This window comes from Diuraphis noxia, unplaced genomic scaffold, assembly GCF_037042655.1.
Source record: "Diuraphis noxia isolate RWA-SAM2 unplaced genomic scaffold, SU_Dnox_SAM2 contig0001, whole genome shotgun sequence".
Taxonomy (NCBI): Eukaryota; Metazoa; Arthropoda; class Insecta; order Hemiptera; family Aphididae; genus Diuraphis; species Diuraphis noxia.
In genome coordinates, this window is record NW_028301711.1 from 75976309 (window position 1) to 75988242 (window position 11934).

Genomic DNA, 11934 nt, shown 5'->3' on the forward strand with positions numbered 1-11934 from the left:
TAAATTTTGAAGAGTACCTACCAGTATTCAGCGATTTTGATTTATTTTGTTATAAATTCTATAGACCGTACTAATATTCCAATCATCGAAATATCCACGCTACCAAAATTTTACGAATTTGAATAAAAAAAATTGAACACATGGTATAAATCTCCTCCGCAATTGCCACTGCTGCGGAAATTTACTATGAAAAAAAAATACTAAAAAATTAAACGTTATAAGTACATTCAAATTTTTTTTTCAAAAATACTAATACAAAAACAATAGCTTTATTTATAATAAAACAACCATGTTTCGATTTTATAATTTATGTACAATGTACATAGGTAATATAATATACATAACATGTTACATTTGTTGCTGTATGAACAATATTTAAACTTATTGAAATCTAATAATAACCCTATGGACTGTTCATTGAGAAAAGGTTTCCAAACATTGCACAATACTGTTGTAACGTTTTATTTTAACTCAGAATTAAATGACATTAATTTGTCATCATTAATTTTGATTATTAAATGTATTATTATTTATTTATAAGGCATTTCTCTATTCACTCGATTGCATTTAATCAGTTGATAAATAATAATATTTATGTTATTAAGTTTTACAAATTATAAAAACATTAGTACCTATACTACCTATGCTTTCGTTATGAATAGAGTACCAATAAGGCAATAACAGTTGGACAACAATTAAATATTTCAAGAAAACCGAGTTTTTTAATTGGTGATGAGTAGTGTTTTTCTACTATTTAATCAGTCAAAAGACATAATTTTGTTATAAATCAACACCTATTTAATAATGAATCTGAACTACATAAAATCCACAAGTGTGACAATTAATGCATTTGTTTTTTTTAATTAAATAAACAATTCGATTTAATCATTTTATACTTATTATATATGTTTATATTTTGCTTCCTTTATTAGTTCTGAATATTTCGAAGAGTTATTTTTATATCGATGAGCGTTTTTATGGAAAACGTATTTAGGGGTTGGTGAAGAAAAGTTTTAATGGTTTTTAGAAAACACTTAAATTAAAAATATATTTTGATTTAAAGTTTAAGATAATATATTAGACAGATGAAATGAATCTGGTGACTACAATAAATTAAAAGTTAAGTATGAAGTTGTTTACCAAATTATTCTAGAATGTCGAGATAAAAAAAAGCTTTAAAAATGATAATAATAAACAAAAACGTAAGATGAATTAACATTCTTAGTATTAACAACTCACAAATAGCTAATTCAAAAATAAATATTCATACTTCATATAACGCTATATTAACACAGTGTAATGAATATTATATTAGTTGCTGATAATAATTTCTTACTATTTAGTAGTTACTATACTTAGTAATCAAAATAAACCAATTTCATATAGAAAAAAAAACTAAAGTTTGCGCACGAACTTGATTTAGTTTTAGCAGAATAAACATACTATTCACAAACTAGCTCATATAAATCATAATATATTATTGTATTTCTGGTTTATCGAGATTGTACATGTCAACTATTCAACTATTATCTGTGTAAGTCAGTTAAGATTATTCTGTCACAGGTTTAATAAAACAAGTGATATTTTATGAAAGTTATCTTAACATTTTCTTATCTATCATAAGCATAATGCAGTGTTCTCTCCTCTCTCCTCCTTCTTAACCACTTAAGTTTACTGAGATTATTGCAGTCTTATTACATATTTATACATAACTAGTCATGTTGGTTGCCAGTATTTTGTTTATAAATTCTGAATATTCTATACCTAGTTCCTTTACGGCTTTACACTTTACAGTCAAATAATTCAATGCCAATATTAATAATTACTACTATATTATAACGATTATTATTTAAATTATATACACTCAACTTCTACAACCACTAAATATATTAAATACTATGTATATAATATATATATATATATATATATATATATATATATATATATATATATATATATATATATTATAACATACATATAAACTTTCTACATTATTTTTACATTACTTGTATAGGTACCTACGTAGGTCGTAGGTATACAAGTAATATATAAGTATATATATTTAATTTACACGTACGTGTAAGAAAGACTGACAGGCTTTCCACTACTGTAAGCACTTATAAGATTAGATTAGGTCATCAATGCAACTAAGTTACGACGACTGTGACACTAATAATAATAATATTTTGTGAGTTTTTACACACACAACATTTTTTTTATAAAACTGCCTTGGTAGCAACGGCGTATTCTTTCATACACCGTTATTATAGAAGAAAGATAAAATAAACAAAATAAACACAATTTACTCTGAATGTGAGCTTTAGGTGTATCGTGTACAACTGTACAGGTGCTGTGTGTATATAATTCTCTACCTATAAATATATCATACCTTCATTGATACATTACATTTGGCACATAAACACAACTAACTAGGAATTTACATATTTTATTTTATTTTTTAAATATATAAATACGTACATACGTAATACATTTCATTTGTACATTCGTTCTCACATTTTCATCTGGATATCGCTCTGATGTACAATGGTTACAAGTGGACAGTCTTGTAAAGTACTTGAGTAAAAGTATTCAAATACTTTTTAAGTACTCAAATACGTAGGTATTCTAAATACATTTGAAAATAGTACTTGGACACGGTATTCGAATACATTTTTTAAAGTATCTGTATTTAAAATCAAATACTATTTTTAAATATTTTTTTCGTTTTACTACAGAGTATATGAAAATATAAAATATGATATTTTCATATAATCTGTGGTTTTACTTTTTGTACAGCCGTACAGGGAGTAGGGACGTCAAATTTAAATAAAATAATACAAATTGTACAACACTTTTATTTAAAGATCGTTCATCGCCGTTGTGTATTGTTATATTTTAATATTTATAGAGGCATAAACTATATATTATTATGTATAAATTTATTTAATTGGATGTATACAGTCCGTTGATTTCCTAATAAAATTGGAAATACCTGTACTCTAATTATGTACATATAAAAATAAAACAACGAATGACGAGTGCTAATATATTATTATATCTATACACTAAACACATACATAAGTAAAAGTTCACAAAAAAATGTATCCTGTTTTTTTAAATTTTAAATTTTTTTAAATTTTTTTAAATTTACCAATTTAAAAAAAAGTTTTCATACAGTTTAATACACCATTGCCCAGCAGTGCGCCTATAGAGAGAGTTTTTAGTGTAGGTGGAGCAGTCCTTACATAAAAAAGAGGTCGGATAACTGATGAAAACATTGAAAAAGTTATGCTACTGAAGTGCAATAAATTATTTATTACAGATTGATAAACGTGTTAACTGTAAATTCTAATAAAAAAAATTATTAAAAAAAAAAATAGCTGTTTTTCTTGATATTAAATAACAATAACTAATTTGCCACATTTATACAATTACTACTGAATGTTTAGTGTAAAATATATAAAAGGTATATTGCTGTCCAAGCTATAGGTAGTATTTGATGGTACTTACAACATCCACCAAGGACAAAAAGTGCTGCATTCTTATGCTAATTAATTTAAGTAAAACTAGGTAGTGCTGAAACAAAAAAATAATTCAGTTTACTAATGATTAAGTTTATTTATAAGGTTAAGGTAAAAAACATTAAAACAAACGTATTTGAAAGTATCTTTAAATACTTTTTATAAGTATTCGTATTTGTATTTGTATACTTATTTTTCCAAGTATTAAAATACGTATTTTAAATACTTTTGAAAATAAGTATCTGTATCTGTATGTAACGGAGTTCCTATCTCTACATAAAACGGTCCTTTTCAGGACCACCAATCGAGCAAACACACCGGAGTGACAATATAATGTAACACATTTACCCAACGTGACACACGGAAAAAGATAGGTTTTCATCGAGTAGGTTTCACCAATATGACGGGTGAAAACCACATGAATGGAACAGAAACCAACGGATCAAGGTGTGGTTGTTGCTTGGTGAAACAACCATCATCGACTAATCAGGGAAGAGAATAACACAATATAGAGTATAATATATACCGGGTGCATTTTACCGGATTATCATCAGTCTTCAATTCATCTTCCACCAGTCAACAACTAAAACAGTTTGGAAGATTAGAAGACCCGAAGACCACCAGCCAACGAATCAGCCGACTACGATAAACCTCGACGAAGCCGATCAAGCTCAACCAGCCGACGACATCAGACCTCGACGAAGCCGACCCAGTTCGACCAGTCGGAGCCGACAAACTGATCGACGTAATCAACACGGATCGATCGGCCGACGTCAACGAACCTCGACGAAGCCGATCTAGACTTACCAGACGGTAGTCACGAACATATTATCGAATCAGACTAACCGGCCGGGACCTACGAGCACATCAACGAAGCCAACTGTGCAACAACAACGGTATCAAGATATATCAACGGCCGACCTCTCAGCGCGGTCAAATAAATCGGTTCTTTTCAGAACCAAACACCACGTCCCACCCTCGGTGCGCCTGCTTAGGCGTTACCGCGCAGAGCACGACTTGCTTGAGTCCGTGAACGAGCGAACTTAACTCTATCCATTTATTATTATATAATTATTCACAATAATCAATAAACCCAATACCTGTAAGTATTTCGCACCTCCACAGGTCCGAACCCGCCCGTTGCGACACGCTTCCACAAGCCAGCCGCGCGGCCTGGGGTACTCTGTTCCATATGTATATATCATAATTAATTGTACTGTTATAATTATACAATAAAAGGCCTTATTTGTATGCAAATTGTACATTAATTTACGGTTACGATACGTCAAGTAACGACGGTCCGTAACATGTATTTGAATACTTTTTAAAAGTATCTTTTACAAGACTGCAAGTGGGTTAATGTAATGGATGACATTAAATTTGAATCCAATGATATTATAACTTTTTATACGAAAAACGATTATGAACGGAGACCGTTTATCTGTCTATTATTAAAATTATAATTATTATTATTATTATAACTTATTAAAATATTTTATTTTTATTTTTTGATAAAGGTAGACAAACATGTAAAAAATCATGTAATAAATTTTTAAATCTTAAAATTATTTATAAATTTCCAGGTTACAAAATAAATTTGCGAATTTTATCAAACTTATTTGAATGCTTGTAAAAAAAATTGTGACTGAATTTCATTTATTTTTCAATTGCTATTTTAACAATATTTTAGGACCTTGAATTGAATTTTCAAGCTTTTCTACCCAACAAATACATTTTTATCGATATTAATTTAAATAAAAACTAAGAATAATACAAAATTGTATATGACTATAAATAGTTCAACTTAAGTCGAAATTTTTTGAAAATTTTATGGCGGACTAGCCGACCCGTCACAGCTTCGCCCGTGATTGGTTGTTTATTTTGCCTTCGGACCATGATATGTAGAATTTTTTATTCAAATATTATTGTTTATTGTGATCGGCTAGTAAATATAAAAAACGGTTTCTAGCGTTATAAATGATAAAAATAAATACTGATAAAAAAGAAATAATTTATGGTTGATAAAGATTTATTAAAGAAAATTTATTAAAATTTATTAAAGAAAAAAAAAAGAATTAAAATATGAATTTTATAAGACTTCTGAGTATATGATGTTTTTTGTTATATTTCCTGTTGAAATTAAAATCATAAGATGATTCGGGTCTCCAGTTCGAGAAAATGCCACGTATAATTGCCCATGTGAAAAGCACTATGTACGAAGATCTACGCCAACGTACTTGAATGTTTGACCTTGTGCTTTGTTTATGGTAATGGCAAAAGAAACTTTAACCGGGAATTGAAGCCGTTTGAAAGAAAACGGCAAGTCAGAGGGAATCATGGGAATTCTTGGAATAAATGCAATTTCTCCTTTCGCTGGCCCTGTAAGAATTACGGCTTCTATAATATTATTTCGCAACGATTTTATTTGTAATCTTGTACCGTTACATAAGTTCGGTGGTTGAAGATTACGTAATAATGTAATTGGAGCACCAATTTTTAATTTTAGTTTATGAGGAGGAAATCCCGAAGGAGAAAGAGAATTGAGAAATTCTTGTGGATAATGAATAGCATCATCTGTTGATGTAACTGTATCAATAGATAGATATTCACGTGAGTGTCCATCGAATTTTAGAAGGATGATATCATTAATTTCTTCTGCTGTTACATTTCTTGGAGAGATTATAGCTCTTTCACATAACCACTGATCTGATTTATTGGACAGATTAAAAATGTCTGGATAAACTGTAGAAATCAACTCTAACACGTTATTGACCACCCGTCCAATCGTGTGATTGACAGAAATGTAACCATTTTCATTTTCTAAAGTTCCATTTCCAATTTTCAACAACTGTGCTGGAAAAATATCGTCCCCTCCGCATAAATAAACTCTCATGTTTGTTGGCAAATAAAGTTTTTCAACATAGTTCCATATATGGGAAGATTTTAAGCAAGCATTAACGACATCAGCTCGAGTACCTTTAGGGATTACTGGTAAGGTTTGACGGAAATCACCAGCGAAAACGAATGTTATGCCACCCATAAACTTATTATTACACCTAAGATCTTTTAATGTTCGATCAATTGCTTCGATATGTGATCTGTGACTCATTGTACACTCATCCCACACAACGAATGAGGTTTTTTGAAGAATTTTTCCATGAGGGCCATTTTTACGAATCGGACAAACGTATTCTGTATCAAATAATACATTTAACGGTAACTTGAAAGTCGAGTGAGCAGTTCTGCCGCCACTAAGGAGAGTTGCTGCTATACCAGATGAAGCTACTGCTAATGCAACTTTACCTGAGGATCTAATTTGAGCCAACAACAAATTAATTAGGAATGTTTTTCCTGTACCACCCGGAGCATCTAAAAAAAAAACTCTTCCTTGATGATTCATTACGCTTTCTGTAATAACATTAAAAGCATATTTTTGATCATTTACTAATTTTGGTAAATTGATTTCTACAAATTCTTGTAATCGGTTATTATCGTAAGAACGCAAAATTGAGAATTCAAAAGGATCAGATGCATTTTCATTTCGAACAGGTGAGTTCATTCCAAATTCAGTTAAATATTTTTCAGACAGAAAAACAACTTTATCTTCTATTTCAATCAAACCTTTATTAAATATTTCATCAGAAAAAGTAAATTGCAAGTCATTTAATCGAGTGCGCTCTGTAAGAAGAATATCTTCACAAAAATCATTTCTGAACTGTTCCCACAAAGATTGAGGTTCAGACGGTTGGCAGAAAACTATGATTATTGCGAATAATTCTCTTAATTTTGAAGGACTTTCTGAAAGAGTTGCCTCCGCTAGAGTATTTTTCCATTGCTCGTCATTTTCTAAAAGCCCAAGAGCAAAACAGGAAGCTTTAAAAGTCGCGTGAATGACTCCATCAAAGGCCTTCAAGCTTTCAAATGAAGTAGGACCTTGTACATAATTTAGTAACAATCTTAAATGGAAGCACTCACTTTGATTTGGGTGAATCGTGTAAATTCTACCAATGGCAGTGTCCATTTTTATTCCTGGCCAACCTGGAACATCTTTTCCCCGTCTCCTCTTTAACCAGCCTCTGCTATTATCCCAGGTGTAATAAGAAGGAACTTCATGATAGAACAGTGTTTTCGCAAAATTATCATGTGAACTCAGTTCAAAAAATGCAGTTAGTGTCGTTTTTCTTGGATTTTCAATAACTTGATGAAGATTATTATCATTAAAGAAAACACGCTGTCCATTTTCTAGATGAACAGCCAAGTGCTGAACTGTCGGATCTCTATCATGGATTTCAAAATTGAAAATTCTCCAAAACGCTTCAGAAGTACACCCCCCCCCCCCCCCCAATTTGATTTTTGCAATTTTTTTGCGCCATTAATTAGTGCTCACTTCCTGCCAATTCCTGTCGCAAACCCCGGAATTCCTGCTTAAAAACCGCACCTGTAAAAATTAAAAAACTATATGTGCGGCGGGGGAAACATTTCTCCAACCTCCCAAGGTCGGGATTCGACTTTTTTAATTATTCCCAACGCTAATATTTAGTGCTCAATTCCTGCCGCAAATCCTAGAATTCCTGCTCAAAAAGCGCCCCCGTAAAAATTAAAAACTAAGAGTGACGAATTTTCCATCAACATCTCACAAATTCACCACCCAACATCTTTTTTATGCATATATTCATATAACATAATAATTCTTACTTGTATTAATTACCTACTTTGCAGAGTTCCATTGATTAAAACAAAAATACTATCATATTGATACGTAGGTACCTTAAGTCAGATTGATTATTATGCTTTACATATTATAATTAAACAATTTAAAAGGAAATTTATATTCTATTGGTTAGTTTTTTTCAACTGTATTTGTACAACTGACAACTGTACAATAGATACTTCATCTAATTTATAAGTCCAAGATGTCAAAAAGACAGCCGGGTTTATATTATTTTGGAAATTTAGAAAATGTAGAATGTAGATATTTTAGTGTAAAAAACATTTAATCCATAAGTCATTATACTAACATTTTCAGTATTGTTTAATTTCCACACCTAAGTAAGTTTTTATTTTAAAAAATATTAAAAATGTATAATATTATTATAAATTAAGTATTGTTCTTTTATATAATGCTTTTTATATTAAAAAATGTAGGACAAGCTAAATATTATATTAAATATGTGGCGACGTAAACAACGCATCACGAGTCGTCCAAGTTATTTACAATATTATCAGTGAATAATTGGAAATCCCATGTTCTAGAATATACGATAATTATCTCGTGAGGGTAATTTCGAAAAAGTTCTAGAACAATCGACGCATATATATACCTACGGGTCAGACGCTCAGTCAGTCAGTCCGAGAGTACCCTCCGCAGTACACCGTGAGTACACTACGTGACACACTGTCACATTCTCCGCGAGATATATAACTCTCCGTCATTGTAACATATATTGATATTTGTTTTTCACATTTAAATTCACACATATTTATGTAATAAAGTGTTTATTTTTAATTAAATTAAATTGTGAGTGATTTTTATTGCCTAAAACCCACAAATTTGTGACCTTGACGTGATGGCGGAGACAGACGCAACGGTTGCTCGAGTGGCAGTCAAGATACCGGACTTCATTTCGTCAGATCCCGAACTTTGGTTTGCTATGGTAGAAGGAAGTTTCGCCAGTGCGGGAGTCACAGTTGACAGTACGAAATTCGGGTATGTAGTTGGAGCATTAACGCCAAAATATGCGGTTGAAGTCAAGGACATAATTATGACGCCGCCCTCGGACAGTAAGTACGCTAAAATTAAACAGGAATTAATAAGACGTCTTAGTGCCTCCCAAGAGGAAAAAACACGCCAACTTTTGGAACGCGTTGAGATTGGAGACCGTAAACCGTCACAATTTTTAAGCCACCTCCAAAGCCTAGCTGACTCTTCCGTTCCGGAAACATTATTGAAGACACTCTGGATGGGTCGCTTACCGAAAAGTATACAAGTAGCGTTAGCAATAGTTAAAGAGAGCAAGCTTGAAGATCCTGCTGTCCATGCAGAAAACATCGCTGATGCATCGGTTCCTTTTCTAACTTCAAATAGCAGAGACTTCAAGAAGTGATACTTTTGAAGCCATGTCGAATCTTAAGATCTCTCAACTTAGCTTAAGTATTAATCAAGAAATCGCGACCTTGAGAAGTGAAGTAGCGGTGATAAATACTCGTCCCTCGCGTAATCCGAACTCAAAACAAAGTACTTACCGTTCGAAATCTCGATCTCGAAGCTGTACTTTTCATGTCGTAGATGGATTATGCTGGTATCATTGGTGTTATGGATCACAATCGCGAAAATGCAAGGAACCTTGCACCTAAAAATCGGGAAACGGGACGGGGCATCACTGGTCCGTTTCCACGCCGTCTCTTCATCACAGATCGAACTTCTCAAACACAATTTCTCATCGACACGGGTGCTGACTTATGTGTTTATCCACGTAGTGCTGTTCCAGGCTATCGAATAAAAACCGATTACATCCTATCAGCGGCCAATGGTACGCCTATTAACACCTACGGCGCTATCACGCTCCGTCTAAACTTCAGACTTCGTCGAGATTTCACTTGGAGATTTGTGATTGCGGAAGTATCCAAGCCCATTATTGGTGTTGACTTCTTAAGTCATTACAATCTTTGGTAGATATGCGTAATCAATGTCTTTTAGACGGACTTACACAACTCACTGCTCGGGGTCACGCTGCTAAATGCTCCATACCATCTATTAAGGTTGTCGTGGGAGAAACTGAATACGACGGCTTACTACGTGAATTTCCTGAGATCACCCGACCGTTTGGAGCGACTAAAGATATTAAGCACAGCACTTTATTCTGACGACACCAGGACCACCAGTATCTTGTAAACCACGACGCTTAGCACCTGATAAGCTCAAAGCAGCAAAAAAAGAGTTTGAAGCTATGATCCAATTAGGCATTATTCGAACGTCTCATGGACCCTGGTCATCACCATTACATCTGGTATCAAAGAACACAACGGATGCCTGGCGTCCTTGTAGAGATTACCGTGCTCTAAATGTTCGGACTATTCCAGATCGGTACCAGGTTCGTCATATTCAGGACTTTGCTCATTTTCTCCATGGTAAAACAATGTTTTCAACAATTGACTTAGTCCGAGCTTATAGTCAAATTCCTGTAGCTGAAGAAGATATCCCTAAAACCACAATCGTGACACCATTTGGACTTTACGAATTTCTCTTTATGACTTTTGGGCTTCGAAATGCAGAACAATCGTTTCAATGATTTATTGACGAAGCACTTGGTGGACTTGATTTCTGTTTCTGCTACATTGACGACATTCTGATGGCATAAGTTTCTGAGGAAGAACACATTAAACATATACAAATCATTTTGAACGGCTACGCGAATACTCTCTGGTTCTTAATCCAAAAAAATGCGTTTTTGCACAATCAGAAGTAAAGTTTTTGGGTTACATGATCTCTAAGGAAGGAACACGTCCTCTACCTAATAGAGTCTCTGATATATTGAGCTTCAAGAGGCCATCATCAGCTAAGGGTCTTCGACAATTCTTAGATATGTTAAACTTCTATCGTCGTTTTATACCTAGAGCTTCAGATGCACAATCACCACTAAGTGATCTCTTAGTACCTAATCTAAAAGGTAAAGAACCTATTAACTGGTCACCAGAGGCTATTACGGTGTTTGAAAAATGCAAGGAGGAACTCGCTACCGCTACGCTTCTCGCACATCCATGCAACAATGCTCGACTGGCTATTGTAAGCGATGCTTCAAACACCGCGGTTGGCGCAACTCTTCAACAGTTCATCAATAAGGAATGGCAACCTCTCGCCTTCTTTTCTAAGAAGCTTACAGTGACTGAGACAAAATACGGAGCTTACGATCGAAAACTTCTTGCAATCTATCATGCTGTCTAACATTTTCGGCATATTATGATGGAGGGACGCGAGTTTGTTATATATACCGATCACAAACCCATCACTTTTGCATTTCAACAGAAACCAGATAAATGCGCACCACGACAATTCAGAAATTTGGATTTTATTTCACAATTCACCACGGATATTAGATTTGTACCAGGTAAGCAGAATATCGTGGCTGATACCCTATCGTGTGTTGACGCATTGTCAGACACATTAGATTACACTGCTCTGGCAATATCACAACAAGGAGACGACGAATTGAAAAAATATGAACAAAAAAACTCTGGACTACAACTTAAGCAAGTTCAATTGTCTGGTACGAATGTTTTAGTGTTCTGTGACACATCAACTTCCATCGCCAGACCTTTTGTCACAAAGCCTTTTCGACGTACAGTTTTCAATAGCCTACATCGTCTTGCACACCCAGGCGTTAAAGCCACGGTGAAGCTTGTTAAACAGAGGTTT

The 11934-nt window shown here is 33.2% G+C and overlaps 1 protein-coding gene and 1 pseudogene across 1 annotated transcript; one reads left to right on the forward strand and one right to left on the reverse strand.

The window, feature by feature from the left end:
- Positions 1 to 4454: 4454 nt before the first annotated feature.
- Positions 4455 to 7542, reverse strand: LOC149061726 (uncharacterized). The gene is made up of 5 exons (XM_089215086.1): positions 7143 to 7542; positions 6012 to 6824; positions 5759 to 5900; positions 4622 to 4704; positions 4455 to 4570 (listed from the first exon to the last, which is right to left on the reverse strand). The coding sequence occupies exons 1-5, from the start codon at positions 7540 to 7542 to the stop codon at positions 4455 to 4457; spliced, it is 1554 nt and encodes a 517-aa protein (XP_089071212.1).
- A 1546-nt stretch (positions 7543 to 9088) lies between these two features.
- Positions 9089 to 9977, forward strand: LOC107165790 (uncharacterized; annotated as a pseudogene).
- Positions 9978 to 11934: the final 1957 nt, after the last annotated feature.

What these genes read in the sequence shown, in the direction of transcription:
- LOC149061726 (XM_089215086.1), bottom strand. Translation starts at nt 7,542, where the DNA reads ATGGACACTGCCATTGGTAGAATTTACACGATTCACCCAAATCAAAGT. An exon ending in TAAACTAAAATTAAAAATTG is followed by an intron (nt 5,901 to 6,011) that starts GTGCTCCAATTA and finishes TAATTCTTACAG; the next exon opens with GGCCAGCGAAAGGAGAAATT. An exon ending in GAGGTGCGAAATACTTACAG is followed by an intron (nt 4,571 to 4,621) that starts GTATTGGGTTTA and finishes ATAAATGGATAG; the next exon opens with AGTTAAGTTCGCTCGTTCAC.